We start from the raw sequence: 22,213 nt of genomic DNA on the forward strand, positions 1-22,213 counted from the left end.
TGTTATATCATTTAGAGCTTACATAAAGGGAATCCAGCCTGTATGGACAAAGCAGGCAGAGAGAGGCTGAGCCTGTGCCTTATGTGCCCTCAGCTTAAGGCCAATGCCACACCAGGCTCACCCCCTACACTCCGATCAGCCTACCATTGGACTGTACTCGGATCCAGTGTGTCAGGCACAGGCAAATCGAGTGCATTTTGGTACCAAAATCTGCTCTGTGTGCCTGCACCTGACTGGAAGCAGTGGACCCATGGGCAGGCTAGTCATAGCATAAGGGCTGTGACACACGGGGAGATTAGTAGCTGCACAACAAATCTCCCTTGTCGCAGGTGACTAATCTCCCTGAAATGCCATCCCACTGGCTAGAATGTAAATCGCCAGGATTTGTAAAAGTCATGGACGTTGCCTTGAGAGGAAACTTCCGCGACTTCGACAAATAGCGGCGCCACGTATGCCATCCCACCAGCGATTTACATTTTCGCTGGTGGGATGGCATTTCGGGGAGATTAGTCGCCTGTGACAAGGGAGATTTGTTGTGCGGTGCTTATCTCCCCGTGTGTCACAGCCCTGATGGCTGATTTTGGCCTGTGTTCATCCACAGGCCAAGAACTAGCCTTATGTGGCCATACCTTTAGCAAGGACCTTTAAAATGTGGCCACCCAGCGGTCAATGAATTACTGTTGGCATATTCCATGTTGGTATTTATGGTTGCCAGGCCTGGACTGGGAGTCAAAATAGGCCCTGGCATTCCAAGTACACAGAGGCCCAAACAGCCCCCCACCAACCCAATAAATAGTGACTGTCTATGGCACCTTACAGCAGCCCCTCTGGCATTTGCCAGAATCCACAGATTGCCAGTCCGGGCCTGATGGTTGCAGCTCAGGAAGAACAGCAGGACACAAGTAGACAGACATGGGATACCGGGGTAACAGAGATCCTAAAGCAGCAGAAAATATCAAATAGACATACTTACTGCCATTTTTGTGCAGTCTGTTCTCTTCTTCCCGCAGTTTGCTCTGCATCAGCCGCAGAGTGTTCTCTGCCTCCTGCAAGATATTGCACATACAGCCTGAAGTGTTACACAGGAATACAAGCTATTACACTGAGCAGGACTTCATGGAATCACTGCTAATATAAAATATATCCGGCCCAAGCACCTATATACACAGCTCAGTAACCATACAAGGGCCTGTCTGCCTCCAAAAAAGCAGGAGAGATGTTCATGTTTTATTTTACAGGGATTATTAAAACCCTTTAAACAAAACACAGGACAAGGGTAGGGATATTGGGTCAGTGTATTTAAGGTATTTAAGTGTATTTGGATATGCAATGTCAGTTCATGGGACAGAGGCAAATAATATCAATTCACATTAGATTTTTCCAGGCATATAAACCCAAGATTTTTAAAATATGGGCTTAGTAAGAGCTAAATTTGCAAGTATTACTTGGAAATGAACGATAAATGGGGGATAAAAAAACAAGAACCTTAGACACTATGTACACACGCAACTACCCCCAACTATATAGAAGTTTAACACAGGAAATGCAGGGCTGGAATAAGAAACAAATTTCTTGGATGGGGAGGGTTAACTGTATTAAAATGATGACCTTACCAAAACTGCTGTACTATTTTAGGGTCCTACCCATAGCAATCTCACAGCGAGACCTACAAAGCTTTCAGAGAACTGTTATGACGTTTATTTGGAACAATAAAAGACCAAGGATTAATAAAAGAACAATGTGCCTACATAAATCAAAAGGAGGACTCGGAGTCCCAAATCTACAACAATATTACAGGGCAGCAAGATGCGCCCAAATTGCCCCACTTCATGGAGAAACACTAGCCCCACTCTGGGTCGAAATTGAATCTGCCCTAATACAACCAACTTCTCTAATGAGCTTAATCTGGAATCCGACTCAAGATCTTAAAATGCTCAAGGACATATCACCAATAACTCGCCAAATGCTGCAACTATGGAATACACTTAAATACAAATATGAACTAGCATCAAAGCCTTCAAGACTGACACCAATATGGAGAAACAACCTTTTCACCCCAGGATATAATAAGGACTCATTCAAATGGTGGACAGAGCAAGGAATATCCTTTGCTTACCAACTCACAGACGGATCCAAACCTTTACAACTAACCCAAATAATGCAAAAATTCAAGGTACCCCCAACTGAACATTTCCATGCACTACAAATAACCCATTTTATACAACAACTATGGGGAAAAACAAACATGCATAAAACAGCAATGGAAACCATCTGCGAGGCCTCACCAATGGGCCGGAAAACGCTATCTCTACTATACCACCACCTAAATCATATACATACAAAAAATAAACTGCAACATATGCTAGACTGGGAACAAGACCTAAAAACAGAAATACCCCAAGAAACATGGCTCAAAAACTACCAAAATATATTCAAAGGTAGCTACAACGTAACTATAATGGAAACCTCACTCAAACTATTCCATAGGACATATTGGGCCCGATTCACTAAAGTCCGAAATAAGGAGTGCTATTTATAGCATGCGTTAAAAATCTTATCACTTCTTATTTTTCACTCGATTCACTAAAAGGACACTTGTCATAATTAAGAAGCAATGTTCTTGGCGTTATTTATCTTGCGACGACATATTTTCAAGCAATATATTACGCAGCGCACAAGATATTACGCAGCGCGCGATATTTTACGCAGAGCGCAATATATTACCCACGTAACCATTACTTTCTGAAAACCACCATTTCCCTGAAAACTGGAGGATATATCACTCTAGGGCCAACATATACTTGAAAAAATACGACTGCAAACTCCATGTTGTGTTGCCAATAGCTCACGAACTGCAATTTTCTTTAAGTACCGCCTGCCCCAAGTAGGGTTAATATTCACACAGATTAACACGATATTTTGCACGTTTAACGCTTCATATGTGTTTGTGAATCATGCGTTTGTACTATTTCTATTTGCTAATTAACGCAATGCATTTTTTTTGTGCATGCGATATGCGGATTAACACAAATGCGAAATGACTTTGATGAATCGGTACTTAATTATCGCATGCTTTTTAATGAAAAAAAACGATGCGATAAGCGTTATTGACCTTTAGTGAATCGGCCCCTATAACGCTTATCGCATAGTTTTTTTTCATTAAAATATGTCGTCGCAAGATAAATAACGCCAAGAACATCGCTTCTTAATTATGACAAGTGTCCTTTTAGTGAATCGAGCGAAAAATAAGAAGTGATAAGATTTTTAACGCATGCTATAAATAGCACTCCTTATTTCGGACTTTAGTGAATCGGGCCCTTTATGTCCCCAAACGACTTTCCCGAATTTACCCCACATCGTCACCACTTTGCTTCAGGAAATGCGCCACACGAGGCACTATGTGGCATATATGGTGGACCTGCCCAACAGTGCAAGAACTCTGGACAAAAGTAGCTACTATCCTTTCTAAAATGTTCCATACGGACATCCAGACAATGCTCCTAGGACACAAACTACAAGGCCTCAATAACTCTGCACAACGCTTAACACAACATATATGCATGGCAACTAGAATCCATATCGCAGCCCAATGGAAATCAAATCTACTATCCATAGAGAAAGTCCTGGACAAAATAGAATATATACACGCCAACGAAGCTCTCAAATATCAATTGGACAACGAAACTGACCTATACCTAAAGATATGGGACACCTGGATACTAAATAAGGACAATCTCTACCGAGCACAATGCAATGGGTAGGACCCCCTCTAAATAAAACGGATAAAAGTAAAAAATAAGTGAATGTGAAAATGAAATGCTAGTAAGGGACAATAAGTACCAGCTTAGAGACCTAGAGCGCAAAATGTTAAAATGTTTTTTTTGATTCTTATACCCTTCCCGTTTCCCCTCTCCTTTCCCCCCTCTTTCCATTTCCCCTAACCTTTTCCTTTTTCTCTATGATAAACAAAAAGATATACATGTAACATGTGAAATAAATGCACCAATGAAACATGTAAAAAAACAATAAAAATAAAGTTTACAAAAAAAAAAAAAAAACAAGAACCTGTATTTCCTTGTAAGATTAAACTACCTCAAAACGTTCCTGTTCCACTCGGTGATAGTCTTCCAGCTGCTGTTCCAGGTAACAAACATTACGAAACTTGTCCAGATAGGTCTCATAGTGCTTCTGCAGTTCCTCCTCGATCTTCTCATATTCATCCATAAATGCAGGCCTGTTGGCAAATGTTCTAGTTACCTCAGGAAAACCACTGGTCAAGTTGCTCCCAACCCCCTTTGATGTTGCTCCCAGTGGCCTCAAAGTAGGGGCCCATTTTTGAATTTCCAGCTTGGAGGCAAGTTTTGGAAGCACAGAGCCAGCTTCTGGGGCTACCAAATAGCCAGAGCAGGCCAGCACATGGGGCAAAATCACAGCCCTTATCTAAAGGTGAAGAAACAGGGAGCTACTTAGTTGCAGCTACTTGTCATGGCTACTAAACCCCAGGAAATCCTCTGCCATAGACAATGCTGAGAATTGCCTCTGCTAAAACACACATAGAGACAATTATCAGTAAATGATCAGCATTGTCTATTTTTGTAGCTGTCACAAGTAGGTGCTACTAGTTGCTCTGTGTGTCTATACCCTAAGGGCTGTGACAGACGGGGAGATTAGTCACCGTGCGACAAATCTCCCTTGTCGCGGGTGACTAATCTCCCCGAAATGCCATCCCACCTGCTAGAATGTAAATCACCGGTAGGATGGCATACGCAGCACCTGGAGAGGAAACTTCCACGACAAATCGCGGCGCCGCGTATGCCATCCTACCAGCGATTTACATTCTAGCCGGTGGGATGGCATTTCAGGGAGATTAGTCACCCGCGACGAGGGAGATTTGTCACGTGGCGACTAATCTCCCCGTCTATCACAGCCCTAAAAGAAAATACAGAAGCCGCTCACACTGTATGCAAGGGAAGGGTGCTTAACCAACTTACTAACCACAGACTTCAGGGCCACAGCCTCTATACTCCCCAGGGGATGGCCGTACAATCCAGAAACAATGACTCTCACCTCACTGTCTGCAGTGTCTGCAGCCTTTTCCGGTTTCTCTCCAGCTCCTGTTTGCGCTTCTCAATTTTGGCCTCAAGGTTCTGCTCGTCGGATGCAACGTTGCTCAGTAGGTCTTTCATCTTCTGCACTTGCTCCTGAGGTTCATAGTGCAAGAGAGAGGTGTCATTATGGCTAGATGCCAGGGAACAGGAGAGCTGTTAAAGGGGAACTTCACCCAAACACAACTTGAGCTTTTTGAAAAATAAACATAATTTCAAGCAATTTTGCATTATCAATGAAAACTGAAAGCCTTTTCAAAATTTTTAATGTAATAATATGGTTTGGAACAGTTACCAAAGCTCTGCCCCCTGTTGTCCTGATGATCTGGCTGACTACTTTGAGACTTAAAAAAAAAAAAAATAATAATAATAATTAAAAACAGTAGTTGACTGTCCCCATCCTGCATCCTCAAAATACCACTATTCCCTGTATACGTGATGTCAATAAGGAAAGGAACATCACATGCAATGCATTGTGGGTTATGTAGTTCCTGCATGCTGTCTGTAAGCTGTGGAGAAGTTGTTACAAATTGTAACATCAATGTTTTAGTCCCTCCTCCCCTGCCAAGAAGCACTGCTCAACAGTACCAACAATCCAGGAATAAATGTTGGAATCGGATCCTAAGCAGATCTAAAAAATGGAGGAAAAGGTGGTACAGGTATGGGACCTGTTATCCAGAATGCTCGGGACCTGGGGTCTTCTGGATAAGGGGTCTTTACATAATTTGGATCTCTATACTTTTAAGTCTACTAAAAATTTATTTAAGCATAATTAAACCCAATAGGATTGTTTTGTGTATAAGTAGGGATCAAATACAAGGTACTGTTTTATTATCACAGAGGAAAGGAAAGCAATTTTAAAAAATTGATTTGATTTAAATGGAGTCTATGGGAGATGGCCATCCAGTAATTCAGAGCTTTCTGGATAAGGGATCCCATACCTGTAAATGGAATAACTTTGTATGCCAGGATAAAACATGGGTCGCCCCACTGAAAAATCCTTACCACTCACGCAGCCCTACTCACCCCTGTAACCCCCTAACTACAACCAAACCATTAACCTATTAAGAACATATTTGATTACACAGGTGGAAATTGTGGGTTCTGTTCTGCTCCCCACAACCTTCCTCTCCTTCCAGATTCTTACTTGCTGAAATGATGAAAAGATTCCATTCTTACTCTCTGTTCTTTTTAGCAGATCAATAATGTGGAGGTTTTAAAAAGAGCAAAACAAACAAAGGATCAATAAAAATAAGACATTGCCTTCAGAGTATTTGTGTCCATTGGACTAAATTGCTGTAATGGAAGAAAATAACACTCCAATAAGGGGGTGTAAGGAAGGGTGACAGGTGTAACATTACCAAGGAGACAGAACATTGTGTTTTGGGGGGAAAAGGGACTTTGTTGGGGCGGCTGCACCCTGCAACTCCATTCAAACCTCCAATCGATGCACGGGGAAGGTTATAATTAGATGGGCTGTAAGCTGAACAGTGGCTTTTTGAGGAGAATTGTGCCATTCTGGGAACGTTAATAATAATACAGGAGGGTTGTCAGCTTCCTCCCACACACGGATCAGCAAGTCACCCCTTTCCTTTATAACAAGCTCAAATTTGTATTTACACTCAGCTATGCAGAGACAATTCTGAGCTTAAAACAAATGTATCAGAGATTCTTCCAACCAACCAGCCTGAGCGCGTGTGGCAGAACTGAACCCTAAAAAAATGAATATAGCTAGAAATGCTATATTTTATATGCCTAGATTAAAGCAATAGCCCAGAGGTAATGATCCAGACCCATAAAGTTGTCACAGGAGCTCACCATTTTGGATTTTGTTCTGCTGTCTTTTAAATGTCAGTGGCACTGCACATGCTCAGTGTGCTCCGGGCTGCTGCTGGGAAGCTAAGATTAGGGGTTGTGTCATAAAAGTCGATGCTACAGGGCTGATTATTAAATTCTGATGCAGAATGTACTGGTTTTTATTCTTCCATTTAATGAGAATCTGAATGAATTACTAATTAGCCTTTATAATATTCTATATACAGTATAGTGTAAGTCGGTCCCTAAGCTAAGTGACTGACATGAGTGCAGAACATGTACAGTGAATCATCAGAAAGGAAGACAGGAAGCTACTGGGGGCAAAGATCTTCCCTGCTAAAATACTGCGGTGGCCTATGGTTAGTATAGTACCCCAAAACATAACTTGGGTCATTTCCTTACCTTTGGGATGCATATGCAGGAGCACTAAGGGGAGCACTTACAGAGCACTTGCACCCCCAGGGTTGCTGGTCTCATATGAGCCCAAATGAGTAACATTCTACCCCTATTGCTTTGTTACACTTCAGTTCTCCTCTAGAAAGGTTAAGGGGATATGTCTGTGCAAACTGTGGCTTTAGACTGCTCTAGCGAGGTGCACAGTGCTAAACAGGTTGAATACACTCTGTTTATTGCCCTTTGCACCACAGGTGGCACTAGGAGGTGCAACTCTTTGCACTTCCATAATGGAGCCTGCATTTGACAATACTGAGAGGGCAGTAAATAAGCAGCACCAGGGACTCTAATGGAACATTCCCGAGCTTGAGTGGCATTCAGACACTAGTGATCAATTGGTGAGGGGGGGGGATTCAAGAAGCCGGGGTGCCACGAGATTACTGGCTTTTAGTAGTCAGCATTCCCTTGTGCCCCACAGTGCTTACACTTTCAGCTCTTAAAGGCCTAAGTCTATTTAAAAGGGAACTCCAAGGGCTCCACACAACCCAAAAATATATCTATCGCTGTAATCTGTTCTTTTAAAATGTATAAAAATACAATTTTTTATACTGAAATCCAGCTGCAAAACAGTTTTTCTGCATCAGGGGAGGAGGGAGTAAAACATTGATGTTACAAATTGTAACAACCTCTCCACAGCTTACAGACAGCATGCAGGAACTACATAACCCACAATGCATTGCACTGTGATGTTCCTTTCCTTATTGACATCACATGTGCAGGGAATTGTGGGATTGGGAGGATGCAGGCTGAAGGCAGGCTGAGGACAGTCGACTACTGTTACATTTTATTTGAGTCTCAAAGTAGCCAGCCAGATCAGCAGGGGAACAGGGGGCGGGGCTTAGGGAACTGTTCCAAACCAGATTATTACATTAAAATTAAACTATGTTTATTTTTCAAAAAGCTTAAGTTGTGTTTGGGTGGTGTTCCCCTGTAGGTCTTTTGAATATAAAGCAGTTCCAAGCATTCTGAAGTTCCCAGTATGTTCTCTCGGGGTACAAGAGTACAAGCTGATGTGCACGACAGCACCCAAGGAGATCATGAACAAGTACTGTTAATAAAATGAGCACGTAATTATATCGGGGGCACTAACCAAGACTTCTTTGATGGACGTTCTCAGCACCTTCTCAGTATCGTTCATCTCCAGTGGCCGAGCTATGGCAGCTGTTCTTTGCTCCTGCAGAAAACATACACATATATATATATATATATATTATTCACATTGACACTGCCTTAACCCTCTTAATATTTATTTGCGGTTTTACACATTATTAAAATGATTGATATACACCAGCGAGACAAGGAACTCGGAAGGGAATTAGGAATTCTACCAGATGAAGCATGAACGTTTGCCTTTTACAAATAAAATCTACGACGAGACGTCATCGTCTGAAGGTCCCGTTCCTATGCAATTAAGTGTTTCTCAGCACGGGCACAAAAGGGAGCGACAGCGCAACATGGCTCTTTGTCAGGAGGGAAGATGACAGCACAATGAGGAGTCTGATGGGAACAGAAGTACTGTCACTGTGTGGCAAATCTGATGCCGCTGTCTCCCGCTGATAAAGGAAACTTGCCAAGGAGCCTCAAGGGCCTTTTTTTGTTTGTTCTTGACTTATCCCAAGTCTCTGGATAATCTTTAACTCTACGGGCACTATATTTAGCAAAGTTGCCCTTCCAACAAAGAGGCTACCATTATTATCCTGTAATTATATTGTTCAGGCAGATTCTGCAACTCTTTAAAGAGATTATACATCATTCCCATCACTCCCTGCCCCATAATACCTTACAATCTAACATCCCTATCCAGAGGGGTATTTACCATATAGGCACTCGAGGGCCTGTGCCTAGGGCGGCAGCTTTAGGGGGATGGCCCCCAGATGCCTATATGGAAAATAAAACTTGGGGGGGGGGGGGGGGTAGCCACTTTCCCTGCTGCCAGATACTTTCCTATGAAATCCAGCAGCAGAGGTGGGGAGTAGGGCAGGGGTGGGCAAACTACAGCCCGCGGGCCACATCCGGCCCCTTGGCCTTTTTAATCTGGCCCGCCGACGACGCCAAGTCTCATCACGCGAGACTTGGTGTCATTGGCGTGCCGGAATTAAAGAGACAAAGGAGGGCTTAACGCTGGCCTGGCCCTGCCCGCCCTGGCCCGGGGGTGAGTAAATGTAGCCCGTGAGGCCAAAAGTTTGCCCACCCCTGGAGTAGGGGGTTCCTTTACTGGTGCAGAAGTGCGTAGGGCAGCACCCAGGGTCAGGCTGTAGTAGTAGTGCACCCTGTTCCTTACACTTGTGGCCAGCATGCCCCCCTACATTGTGTCTCCTTTTATTTTCAGCACAAGTTCAAGGCAGGGAGTAGACCACAAGGGCCGGAGCAAGGGCTGCCCCGTTGGCTCAGCCCAATCCTGGCAGCAACAGATCAAAATACACTAGTATGGGAGTATGGGAGGACACTGGGGCATCCACTCGGACTGGCAATCTGTGGGTTCTGGCAAATGCCAGAGGGGCTGCTGTAAGGTGCCATAGACAGTCACTATTTATTGGGCATCTGTGTACTTGTTTTGCCAGTCTGGATCTGTATCCAATCAAGCATTAGGAGAACATACAAACTCCCCTGTAATCAAACATAGAACCCCAGGGTTTCAATGCAGTAATAGTAACTATTGCCACACCATGCTGCCCATAAAAATATGATATTGAATCACTGAGTCCTACCCAAAGGCATAGACCCCAATGCTCATGTGTCCAAGGCACGGACAGCCAACAGACAGCAAGGTAGGTCCACCTTCGCCGAAGCTAGGGTGAGTCCTCATCTACCCTGGGTTCTGCCAAAGCTTCCCCCAGGGCGTAAGTCTTGGCCTGAGGTCAAGCTCAAAGGACTATGACACCCATCCATTGGTGTACAAACCAAACACAAAAAAAGTGTGCGGGTGCAATGCTATTGATTGCCTTGGTAAGGCTCCAGTTGGCGGGCAGAAAGAAAAAAGAAAAACTTCCGGCCGCCTAATGGCTGGGGCAAAGGAAGTGAAGCACGATTAGGCAAAATGTACATGGGCATAGCCCCTGACTAAAAATAAGTCAGGCACTCACTCATGGGAACACAGCTCCTTCGCTTTCATCAATCTTCCGCTTGCCATCCTAATGGCCAGAGGACCAAGTGTTTCTCTTTCGATACTACACTTGATCTTAGCCAAAAGGCAGAGAAGCGATAAAAAAAAATGATAGTAGATTTCCACCACTCCCCCACTACTACATATGTACAATGAGTTATCTCTGCTTTTCAGTCCCAGTTCTGTTTTGGATTCATCGGAGAAATTGGGAGTTAAGATATTCAACCACAGGCAGGGGTTCTCTGCATTATTGTACATTATGCTGCGCCTCAAAGTCAACTTTAAGCTGCTGCCATTGGTAATTATTTATAAAATCCCTAAAAACGACTGCATTCATTGATGGAAAGAATCAGCAGCAGGTCGCTACAGTTAAGCTATAGTTGCAAGTGATTTCCTCCGGATTTTGCACAATGGTACCTAATCAGCATTATACTGTAGGCCGCTTGGAAGAAACACTGTTAAGGCTGAAATAAGCGCAGAGAATAGGCAAGAGTAAATTACGCATTAGTTAATGGTATTTATAAGAATATATAATTGTCCCACGCAAAGCCGTGTATAAACCGTAGTATAAACTGCGTGGGCTTTAAAGCCCCAGTCACCTGCGGTTCAGCCCATGAACACCCATGCTACCTACACTGACTAGCACCCTAAGGGCTCGTACAACAATCCCGACGGCCCCACTTACTACAAGTTCAGAGCTGGATTAAAATAAAACACCAATGTCTAATTCAGTGGAACTTATTGGCAGGCTGGGGCCGTATTTCTTGGAGAGCCACATGTGGCCTATGGGCTTTAAGCTCTGAAAAAGAAGATAAAAGGGCAATAAAACCTTTTGTACTGTTACACAGGTGCCCTATAGATGGCAGCTCAGTAAAAGTGATCTTCAGGCACAGTTTCTCTTGTGCTTACCTGTCCTCTTTCATTGGCCGCCCTGCCATGTGTATTATGCAACTGCCACCTGTGTATTGCCAAGGCTACCAATTAGGATAGTGGGGCGAGTTTGGGAAGGGTGCAGAAGATTAATAGCCTGGACCCTGTACTCATGGGTCAGCCAATTACCACTTGGAAACATGTCCGTAAAGTGTTATCTGCCTGACCCATACGTGCACTGCTGAGGTCCAGGCAATTACTATACATGTCAATGGAGGGACAATGCCAAGCATTTTGCTGCTTGCACTGACAACAGTCCCCTGTGGCCAGGGTCGGACTCGGGGGTGAACGGCCCACCGGGGCTCCCACCCCAGGGGCCCACGCCCATAGCCCTCCCCGGAGGGGCCCCCCTAACTTCCCTCGCAGGGCTCCCCACCCAACGTCCTCCCCCATGTGCGTAAATTTAACACGTCAGGGCAGGAGCGGTCGGGTCGGGGCCGCCGGGGCCCACCGGGATTTTTCCCGGTGTCCCAGCAGCCCAGTCCGACCCTGTCTGTGGCACAAAACGCGTAAGGCTTTTTTGTATATTGTGTATGGATTTAATAAACTAAGAATGCTTTTGATGTAAATTGAGCTGTTTGAGATGTTTAAATTTTGGTGATCCGGAGTGCCAGCCTGCAGTTCCAGTATGTATTCTGGTTGGCTCCCTAAGCTGTAGGTCTTGAGCATCCGGACCAATCCGTGATACTTCATATCACTATATAACTGGTTTTTCGAACAATACTATACATGTCAATGGAGAGGCAATGCCAAGCATTTTGCTGCCTGCACTGACAACAGTCGTGTAGCACTGACAAATCAATACATGATCACCTTTCAGCAGTGATTACATTGATGCAGATGCCACTTAGTTGTCCTATCCAGTCAATATCTAGTATTCTTTGTAATGTGGATAACACAGATCGGCAGCAGTCGGATGTGAGTATACAGAACCAGCACTATTAGCTCAATAATGCACAAAGAATAAGGGACACACCAGTAACTGCACGTAATTATGGCATCCGCATTCATTATTACTCTTCCAGAGTGAATGGAGGATAGATAAGTGCTGTGGAGCAGCAGACATTAAACACTTCAGTCTCAATTGGAAACGAGACGCTTGCCTGAGAACGGAGCATTTTATTCCATACTATATGAGAAATGATTGCTTTGAGACTCTGTAGTGTTTAATGGGCCCAAGTCTTGGGGCTAATGGACTGGTGGCTGCACTGTCAACAGCTCATTAAGTCACTGGTAATAGCATTCAAGCAGACAAACATGAATATTAACCAAGTAGTGCAGATTTAGGATTTTTTTTCCAAAACAAGCTTTATGTGCATCCATCATACAATCACCGGGGCTTATGCAATATATCACCAGGCAATTCTCCAGCAGTGAAGGAACCCACCGCAACCAATCGGCAAGTAGCTTTGAACTATTAACTGTTTGAAAGTGAAAGCAAAACCCTGATTGGTTCCTATAGGTATCTGCATTGGTAAATGAGCCCCAGAGTGTTATTCCCCATAATTACAGCTTAATTGCGTTCATGAGAGGGAGGTATGGCTGATGCAACTGCAGCTGATGCTTTAAAATAAATGCACTCTGACACAAATAAAATGCAACTGCAAAGAAAATCTTATTGTTGGGATTATGTCATTTCTGCCGCTCTCTGTCAAAATGACACTGTGGGATCCCTGGAAATACCTCCTCCGCCTTCTGAAGCAGCAAAGAGTTAGAAAACGATAACAAATAAGTAATGAAGACCAACTGAAAAGTTGCTTAGAATAGGTAATTTTATAACATATAAAAAATTTACTTAAAAGTGAACCACCCCTTTAAGAACAGAGAGTGCTGATCCATTTCTAACTATATATATATATATATACGGCTTTATGATCCTGCACCTCTGGATATCTGTGGGTAAAGTGCTGGCACATTGCGACTTATATATATATAGGTATAAGTACCAAGAGGTGCACTTCCTTACCCATTTGTATGAACTTGTCTGGGTGCACATGAAAAATAAGATATGAAAAAAATAGCACTGCGTTCGCAGGTACAATTTATTAGTAAAAAATGAGTTAGGGCCACTAATTTTTCACTAATAAAGTAAGTATTTTTGACTCAGACCTTTTTTAAGCTATAGTCAAGCCTGTAACTTCTCACCCCAAGGAAAACAATGTATAAAATTCAGTGATGCTGCAGTTAAATTCCCAGTATCCCTTTTGACATCCTCCTGTGTTCCAAGGTTAGTAACTGAACCATTGGGTTATCACTAAATAAATTTTATATCTTACCAAGCTCTGTTGAGCGCTTTACTATTGTGGACTTTGGCATATACTTATATTCGCTCTACTTCTTTCTAAGCTTTAGTTCTTCTTTAACCACGACTATAGAATAAAATAACTGGTGAAATAATATGTACCCGGTTTCTCTGCCCACATGCGTTTGAGTGGAAAAAATGAATAATATCCCCTGCTGGTGACAGTTCCAGCATCTCCGTGTCAGATGTGTTCCGACTACCTCTACTAATAATACCCAGAATCATAACTAGGCCACAGCTTGCACCAGCAGCTCCCCTTTCATCACTCAGATTAATGGGGATAATTATGATGATTATTAATGCACAGGGGTGAGAACAGGTGCCTCTTGTTTTACCCTGCTTTATTCATTAGTCAGAATTCTTGTTTAAACTCATAGATTGACTGTGTATAAGTCTCTGCAGAGAAAATCCCCAGTATATTTATTCAAGGCAATATAATAGGCCAACCTGTAACTCTTATAGTCGCGTCTCTGTTTTTACTGGTAACTCATTATATTTGTGCAGCAATTATTTAAAACTCTCTTGGTTGGTTCAAGCGCTCTGAAATGAATAGGACTTGGAGCAAAGCAATGTGTCACACAGAGCTTGTACAGCTCATTATATAGAATGAGTAATAAGATCATGGGCAATGACAGGCTTTATGCGCTGGCTGCCGCTTGACTTACAATCATAAGCTATGTCTATAAATTAAACAAATCCATGTGTCATTGACTACTGCTCCAGGCTGCAACTTAGTAAATGTAGCCTCAATGAATGAAAAATTAACCCATATATAGTCAAAAGTGTTCCCTGATGGGACCACTGGAGGGAAGCACAGTGGACGACAGCAGATCAGCCATTTTTCTGTCCACTGCACAGGGTAGTTTTAGAGTGCAGAGACGTACGAACTGTGCTTTAAATGGAACACGGCACATAGGCAACCTCCCCTTTTACTCCTACCTTGCACATCCTGATGCTGCGCTCGCTTCTCACTAAGCACCTGATCTGGTACCATTATATTGGTGCGTGTGTGGCCAGCTTTATGCCACACATGGTAGATTCTCAGCCTGTAGATAAACACAGGCCAAGTATCCACCACCTATACTTGAATCAGTGTTTTTCTCTGTCTGCACCAAGGTGAAGGCACATGTAGCAGATTTCGGCACTGAAATGTTGTGTAGTGCTTTATATGAAGCATCCACTAGAAATGTCAGAGCCCTAATTAAAATCAGCCTAGAGAGCTCTACAACATAAATATTATACTAAGGTGCATACTTGTCCTTTAATATCTCTGCAGTCTGTTATATATGGGATCCCAGGCAACCTTTGAGAACAAAAGGCCTTTTGAAAGATCCTCCATCTTCTCTTAATTTCAAGCGACCTGCAGGCATTGTTCTTTTTACTATCCTTTATTTAAAAAGTTCCAAATCATATGGCAGCCAGCAGAAGATGTTTAGGCTATCTTCCCCTTTTAATTAACACATGTTGTGGATACTTTAGATTACTATACAAAGTATAGCATGTTTGTGTTTATACAAAACTGAAATATCCACTAAACAACTGTGACTTCATATTTCTGCAGCTGGAGAAAAATGTGACGTTCACACTTACCCTGAGATCAGCCTCCTTGCCAAGAAGGTCGTACAATGTTGCACCTTTAGAGGTAATTTCAGAAGCAAGCTGTCTGGCCATCTTTAAATCTGAAATCTGAAATGAGACTCGTATAATTAGAACGATTGAAAGAGCAAAAGAAAAAGTTGCCAGCCACCTCAGTTCCTGGAATTTCATAAAACTTTCTTTTGTTGGCAGGAAGACTAATCTTGGTCCTTTATACGAAGAGGAACACTTAACATAATATAAACACAATATAAACATAATATAATATTCATTCGGAGGGTTTAGGTTTCCTTTAAGAGGCACGGTAGCCACAAACTGCACTACTATGCTTTTTTTCATAGGAACTTTTTTTAGGCCAAAATGGGCAAGGTAGGGGGTCGTGGGTGGTGCATTTCAGGATTGGGGACTCTGCAGGGCATGTAACATGTATAATTATCTTTCCTTGATGAAGTTGATATCAACAATACCAGTAAATCCAAATTTTTCAGGACTAGAAATCTCAGCATATTCAAACATGTTATAAAGAATTAGTTGCTGGGAGCTGTAGTCGACAAAACATTATTCAAGCTGGGCCAGTGGCCCACTTAATACTGGAGATTAATAAGAATTCTGCTTCCTCTGTGTACCCCCGGCACCTTGTAGTGCCTGCAAGCAGCAAAGTTGTAGGGAGTGTTATATCGCCATTAACCTCTTAATTGCTAATGCAAACAGAATTTTCCATGGAAGCTTTATTCCACTGTGGTGAAGGGGTTAACTTCTTAGAACTGCAGGATACTCAGATCTTCACACACAAGATCTGCAGCTATGTGACATTGTATTGGAAGATACCTATAATGCTTCCATGTCATTTTTGCAGATGGATATTCACTGTTACAATACTCAATTAAAACAGGATTAGGATATTGTTATAAAGCAAATGTCAAATTGCTATTTTAGGAATTCCAAATTTTCATTCATCATTGCTTTAATAAATGCATCCACACTATACTGAGCATTTCATAAATCTGCTCTTCTTATCATCTTTGAGATCAGTCTGGCAATGACGTGCATGAATGAGTTGTTTGCCATAGGAAAATACAGTTAATTTAACGCTTATGGCACACAGCATTTTTTTTTAATGTCGCCGTCATATTAGCTTGTATTAGAAATGGGAAGCACACACCCTAATCAAAAATAAGTGAGGTGCTAATCCACAGGAATCAGCCTACTGAATGATCCCAAATCATTACACACTCAAAAATAGAAAAGTAGAAAGAGTTTTATTAGTGATAAAGTTGCATAGTATAAAATGGGCAACGCGTTTCAACCATCAATGTATTCATCGGGCAAAAAGTTAGAGAAAAAGTGGCACTCGTTGGGGAAGCCAGTCAGAAGGCCCATGGCAGAAATGAACCTGACGTGTGAAAGTCCGATTTGTGGACTGTAAAGGGGGTAGGGCTTGCAGGAAGCACCGCACAGATTTTTGTTGATTGGAGGTTTGGGCATAATGGGGCGTGGCTGGGATGGATAAGGAGCATGACTAGGTGTCTCCTTCTTTTTTTCCATTGGGGCCCAGTCTGCATAGCTGGCAAGGCCCACTGTCTTGGAGGCCCAAACATACAGTGGGCTAAAAACTGAAGTCTACTAGGGACAGGGAAATGCTAGTTTCATGGTATGGGGTCCCACTGTCAGGGCAAAGGTTACAAGTGTCCAAGGCATACCCACCCCCTCTTCCCAAAACTCCACTCACACTTGTCTCCCTGGCTGAATTCCCCTAGCTACACCACCAAGTGACTCGGACACCAAATCTTACAGATGGGTTCTAACTATGCAAGGCACACAGAAGAGGGAGATGCCCAGCGCCCCCTCCCACTGTTGCACCCTAGGCAGGTGCCTCTTCGGAGCCCCATGATTTTTGATGGAGACCCTGAAGGTGGTTAACTAGGTAAAAAAAACTATTAGAAAAATTAATAGCTTCCATGGTTTGCTAATTTTTAAAGGAGACATATCATACCAGTGAATTATACTCTTTTAGATATAGAAGGATTTAGCTTAAAAAAGTTGTGTTTTCGACTGATTTATTGAAAAATTCCACCAAAACCCCACTAGTCCCGCCCATCTGTTCCACTTCCTGCTGGCTGAAATCTATGTGTAGGGGAGCCGGCGGCTCTTAGCACACTGCACTATAGGACAGGAACCAATCAGCAGCTAGGCTGACCTGATAGGGAACTGAAGCCTGTCTTTGCTTATGTGAGTGCAGGACTGTGATTGGCTCTTCCCCTCCTATTGTGCTTCTGGCTGGGACCGTTAGCTAATATGTCAAAGAACACAACTCACCTTAGATCCCAAATTAAATTTAAAGGTGGATGTTTCCTGGTCCTCAAGTTGGGTACTTTCCATGCCTTTGGATTTCATGGCATTGTACAACACTGTGGTGATCTTCAGGAGCTCCTTTACTGAATATCCATCTGCCTGGTACAGCTTCCTTGTATTTAACTTTATGTGTGCTTTAGTGGCCTAAAACAGTGAGAGAACATAAAACAGTAAGTATGATATACAATTTCTTTCATACCAATAGTCTTTTGAAGAAAACCCTCTAGTAATGTAGCATCATACAATTACAGTGTGAATATATTAAAACAAAAGTGTTTATGTACTGTTTATACAATACTCTGTGGGTTTTACCTTCTTAATGTTCCCAAGAACTGTTTATGGAAAAGAATAAATACCTGTACAAGGGCTTCTTTGCTTACAGATAAGGAGCCAGTACAGCACTGGTAGTTCAATTAACATGACATTAAAACTAAATACAATATGTGCTCCAAGGTAAACACCCCCAGGTAATGACTATTAATAAAATGTAGATGTACAGGGAGCTGAGGTGTCAGATACATTTATATTAGCCCCCTCCCACCAGCATAAACTAAATGAGCGCAGTCAGTTTAGTTCAGCACCACGGTCTTCCCATGTTCTAAACACAATCACGAGGAAACCAGGCCTGAACTTAATAAAAATATTCATGTAGAAGTAAAGCTGCTTTGTATCAGCAGGGATGAGTTTGAGTGGATTGTGGGCAGGATTTGGTGAAGCAATGACATGGCCATGTGGATATATAACTCTCCCTTATTTCTTATAGCAACCCTGCTGATCTGTGACTTGAATTCTAGATATGCTGTGTTATTTGCAGAATCCTTCATACTTGTCAAAATGTATGTAATTTCTTTACGTTTAAAGTAGAAGTTAAAAGGAAAGTCACAATCACATGTGGGTGCCAGAAGTTAGGTATTCCCCAACCCCTAGTAATGGTATTCATCTACCTGATAGCCTGGAGCTGTTCTGCAACAAATTGCACCAGCCTGGGGTTCTTTGTAGCGAGCACCACAGAGCAATCCTGTTCTTTTGCTTCTTCTTTCTTAAAAATCCAGGGGCTGAAGAATGCGCAGTAGAGTAAAAACGCCAGTTTTTTTTTTGTTAAAGCTCTGCTTTTCACTCTACTGTGTATGTCCACCTGTGCAAAGAAGCAAGAAGCAGATGGATGGCTCTGTGGTGCTCGCTGAAATAACCCCAGGTTGGTGCAGTTTTCTACTGATAGGAGCACCGGTGAATACAGTCACTGGCCTTTGCCTAAATTTTGGCACCCCCAAGTGATTACTGACTTTCCCCCCTCCGAGTGATTCTTAGTCTGCTATAGCTCTAAAAATACTGTTTTAGTGTTAGTGAACTGAAACTCCCAACATCCTACAAAGACCAAGCGCTTTCAGAGTGGGATGGAAGAACTGAATAGCCCTTAGTTATAAACGTGACATTACTATCCTTACCATAAACTGGGCAACTGCTTTAATGAAGAACACTCTGTCCTGCTCCGTGTCTACATCCACAGGGATGTCTGTATGTGGTTCATAACTGTTTAACAGAGAAAAGAGATACAGAATGCTATAAATCAGACAAATGATAGCTGAAAATGATGAAAAAAAAATGATAGAGTTAATGTAATATAAACCAAGTATACATACAGGACAGAAAACCCATGCTATGCACCTCCCCCCACTTACGCTTTCTATCATCTATTCCTCTAGCCCACAGGTTTCCATACACTCTGACTAGCCCAAAGCACTTAATAACTATGCCAAACTTGAAGGTTGTTTAGGGATTGTAGGAAAATTCATATTTGCTTTCATGGGAAAACAAACAACAGTGTTGTCATAGATGTAATAATTTGGGGGCCCTTAGGAACCAATGGGTGTGTGCCAAAAACTTTAAACCACATTAAAACTATTTCTCTATTGCTCTAACACTCTCCTTATGACCAAATGGTTGTCCCAACACTGTAAATAACAAGCGTGCATTTTGTGCAACACCCTAGAACTTGGTAATGTTATTGCTCTTGCTGGCCCACTTTTATGCAGAGTTCTGGATGTTCTAATAGCCACAGGAAGATCCAGACTAAGATTCAATAGGGCCTGGCACTTCAAGAAAACAGAGGTCCAAACAGCCCCCACCAGCCCAATAAATAGTGACTGTCTATGGCATCTTACAGCAGCCCCTCTGGCATTTGCCAGAACCCACAGATTTTGCACCCTGCAATTTTAAGCCCACTAGAAATGGAATCATCCGGACCTTCCACATGGCACCGGGAATATCAATAGGAAATGCAGGCAGCAAAATGCTCTCTTTGGGGCCTTTGTGCCAGTGTCCATAATAAATAATTGTATCTTAGCTTTTCTAACATGTTGTCTCCCAGTAAAGTCAATTTCAGCAGTTCTGTATAACTAAAGGCATGATGCCCTACCGTTTCACCAGCCAGATAAGTACTTCGGCAACCAAGGGGAAATTAGGGCTCCTGAAGTTCTCCATTGAAATCAGCCGAGGGTATCCAAGTGCCCGCATCATCTCTGTAAAGTCTTAGGATACAGAAGGTGAAAAAAACACATTGAGTAATGCTGAATTTATTACCTGATTTAACTGCAGTGAAAGCTGTTCCATAGGATAATGCACTTGTGTTTTTAAAGGTATACACACAGATTTTTATCCCTTATATTGTGATAGTAAAACAAAAATGTAAAACTAATTTACAGCTTAAAGGGGACCTGTCCCCCACACATAAAAAGCTGTAAAATAAAAGTCTTTTGGAAAGTAAACATGAAACCTATTTTTTTAATTGAATCATCCATATGGGATAAGGCAGGGGTCCCCAACCGCCGGGCCGCGGACCAGTTCCGGGCCGTGGACAGCAGGGCAGTGGGCCGCAGCGCACCCCCCCTCCCCAGCGCGTTGCATGTATTACGCGGCGCGCCCTGCCCCCATCGGTCCGTGTGAAAAAAAATTTGCCTCCTACCGGGCCGTGCTGCTGAAAAGGTTGGGAAGCCCTGGGATAAGGGATCCCATACCTGCCTAAATGTATTTAAAAATCTGAGCTGTCAATCATATATTGCCTGCCCCGCCTCTATGCCGAAGGCATAGAGGCAGGGCAGGCAATATATAATTGACAGCTCAGATTTTTTAAATACGTTTACAGGAATGGGATCCCTTATCCAGAAACCCATTATCTAGTTCCAAATTACAGAAAGGCCATCTCCCATAGACTCCATTAGAAGCAAATAATTCTATTTTTTTTTTAAACAATTCCATTTTTCTCTGTAATAATAAAACAGTACCTGTACTTGATCCCAACTAAGATATAATTACCCCTTATTGGGGGCAGAACAGCCCTATTGGGTTTATTTCATGGTTAAATGATTCCCTTTTCTCTGTAATAATAAAACAGTACCTGTACTTGATCCCAACTAAGATATAATTACCCCTTTTTGGGGCAGAACAGCCCTATTGGGTTTATTTAATGGTTAAATGATTCCCTTTTCTCTGTAATAATAAAACAGTACTTGTACTTGATCCCAACTAAGATATAATTACCCCTTATTGGGGCAGAACAATCCTATTGGGTTTATTTAATGGTTAAATGATTCCCTTTTCTCTGTAATAATAAAACAGTACCTGTACTTGATCCCAACTAAGATATAATTACCCCTTATTGGGGCAGAACAGTCCTATTGGGTTTATTTAATGGTTAAATGATTCCCTTTTCTCTGTAATAATAAAACAGTACCTGTACTTGATCCCAACTAAGATATAATTACCCCTTATTGGGGGCAGAACAGATATTGGGTTTATTTAATGGTTAAATGATTCCCTTTTCTCTGTAATAATAAAACAGTACCTGTACTTGATCCCAACTAAGATATAATTAATCCTTATTGGGGGCAGAACAGATATTGGGTTTATTTAATGGTTAAATGATTCCCTTTTCTCTGTAATAATAAAACAGTACCTGTACTTGATCCCAACTAAGATATAATTAATCCTTATTGGATGCAAAACAATCCTATTGGGTTTATTTAATATATAAATGATTTTTAGCAGACAAACTGTGGAGATCCAAATTATGGAAAGATCCCTTTATCCGGAAAACCCCAGGTCCCGAGCATTCTGGATAAAAGGTCCCATACCTGTACTAACATGATAAATATGTAGTCTCAAAATAAATCAAATTCTCTAGTTGCCGTTGGGGGTGGTCTTTGACCCTAGAAACCAATCAGCACTTCCACATATATAATTATTACAACAACAACCTTCTTTTAGCTACAAGGCCCTTTATAGCAGGGATATCCACCCACACCCCCAGTTTGGTGAACTACAACTCCCCACAATTGAAACCACCCATGCTTTATAGCTACAAAAATCACCTGCTGCAAAGGACAGGTTAAGCCTAATGGTAATGTATAAAGGGAATAATATATTCGCCATTGGAAACTGGGAGAATATTTCCCTGAAAGGCCCTACAAGCCTAGCTTTGTATAAGCAATGCATATATGTACACATGTAGAGCTAACACACCGTACTTACTTCTCAGATCTCGGTAAGACATGTTACCAG

At 42.3% G+C, this 22,213-nt stretch overlaps 1 protein-coding gene across 1 annotated transcript in view; it reads right to left on the reverse strand.

Moving 5' to 3' along the window:
- The window catches only part of cluap1 (clusterin associated protein 1), a 24,571-nt gene extending 2,366 nt beyond the window's left edge, over positions 1–22,205 (reverse strand). The window contains 9 exon segments of the mRNA NM_001016969.3: positions 974–1,046; positions 4,093–4,234; positions 5,068–5,201; positions 8,464–8,547; positions 15,299–15,394; positions 17,621–17,800; positions 19,102–19,186; positions 20,073–20,184; positions 22,184–22,205. Coding sequence (NP_001016969.1) covers positions 974–1,046; positions 4,093–4,234; positions 5,068–5,201; positions 8,464–8,547; positions 15,299–15,394; positions 17,621–17,800; positions 19,102–19,186; positions 20,073–20,184; positions 22,184–22,205 — 928 coding nt within the window.
- Between the last annotated feature and the right edge of the window lie 8 nt (positions 22,206–22,213).

This window comes from Xenopus tropicalis, chromosome 9, assembly GCF_000004195.4.
Source record: "Xenopus tropicalis strain Nigerian chromosome 9, UCB_Xtro_10.0, whole genome shotgun sequence".
Classification (NCBI taxonomy): domain Eukaryota; kingdom Metazoa; phylum Chordata; class Amphibia; order Anura; family Pipidae; genus Xenopus; species Xenopus tropicalis.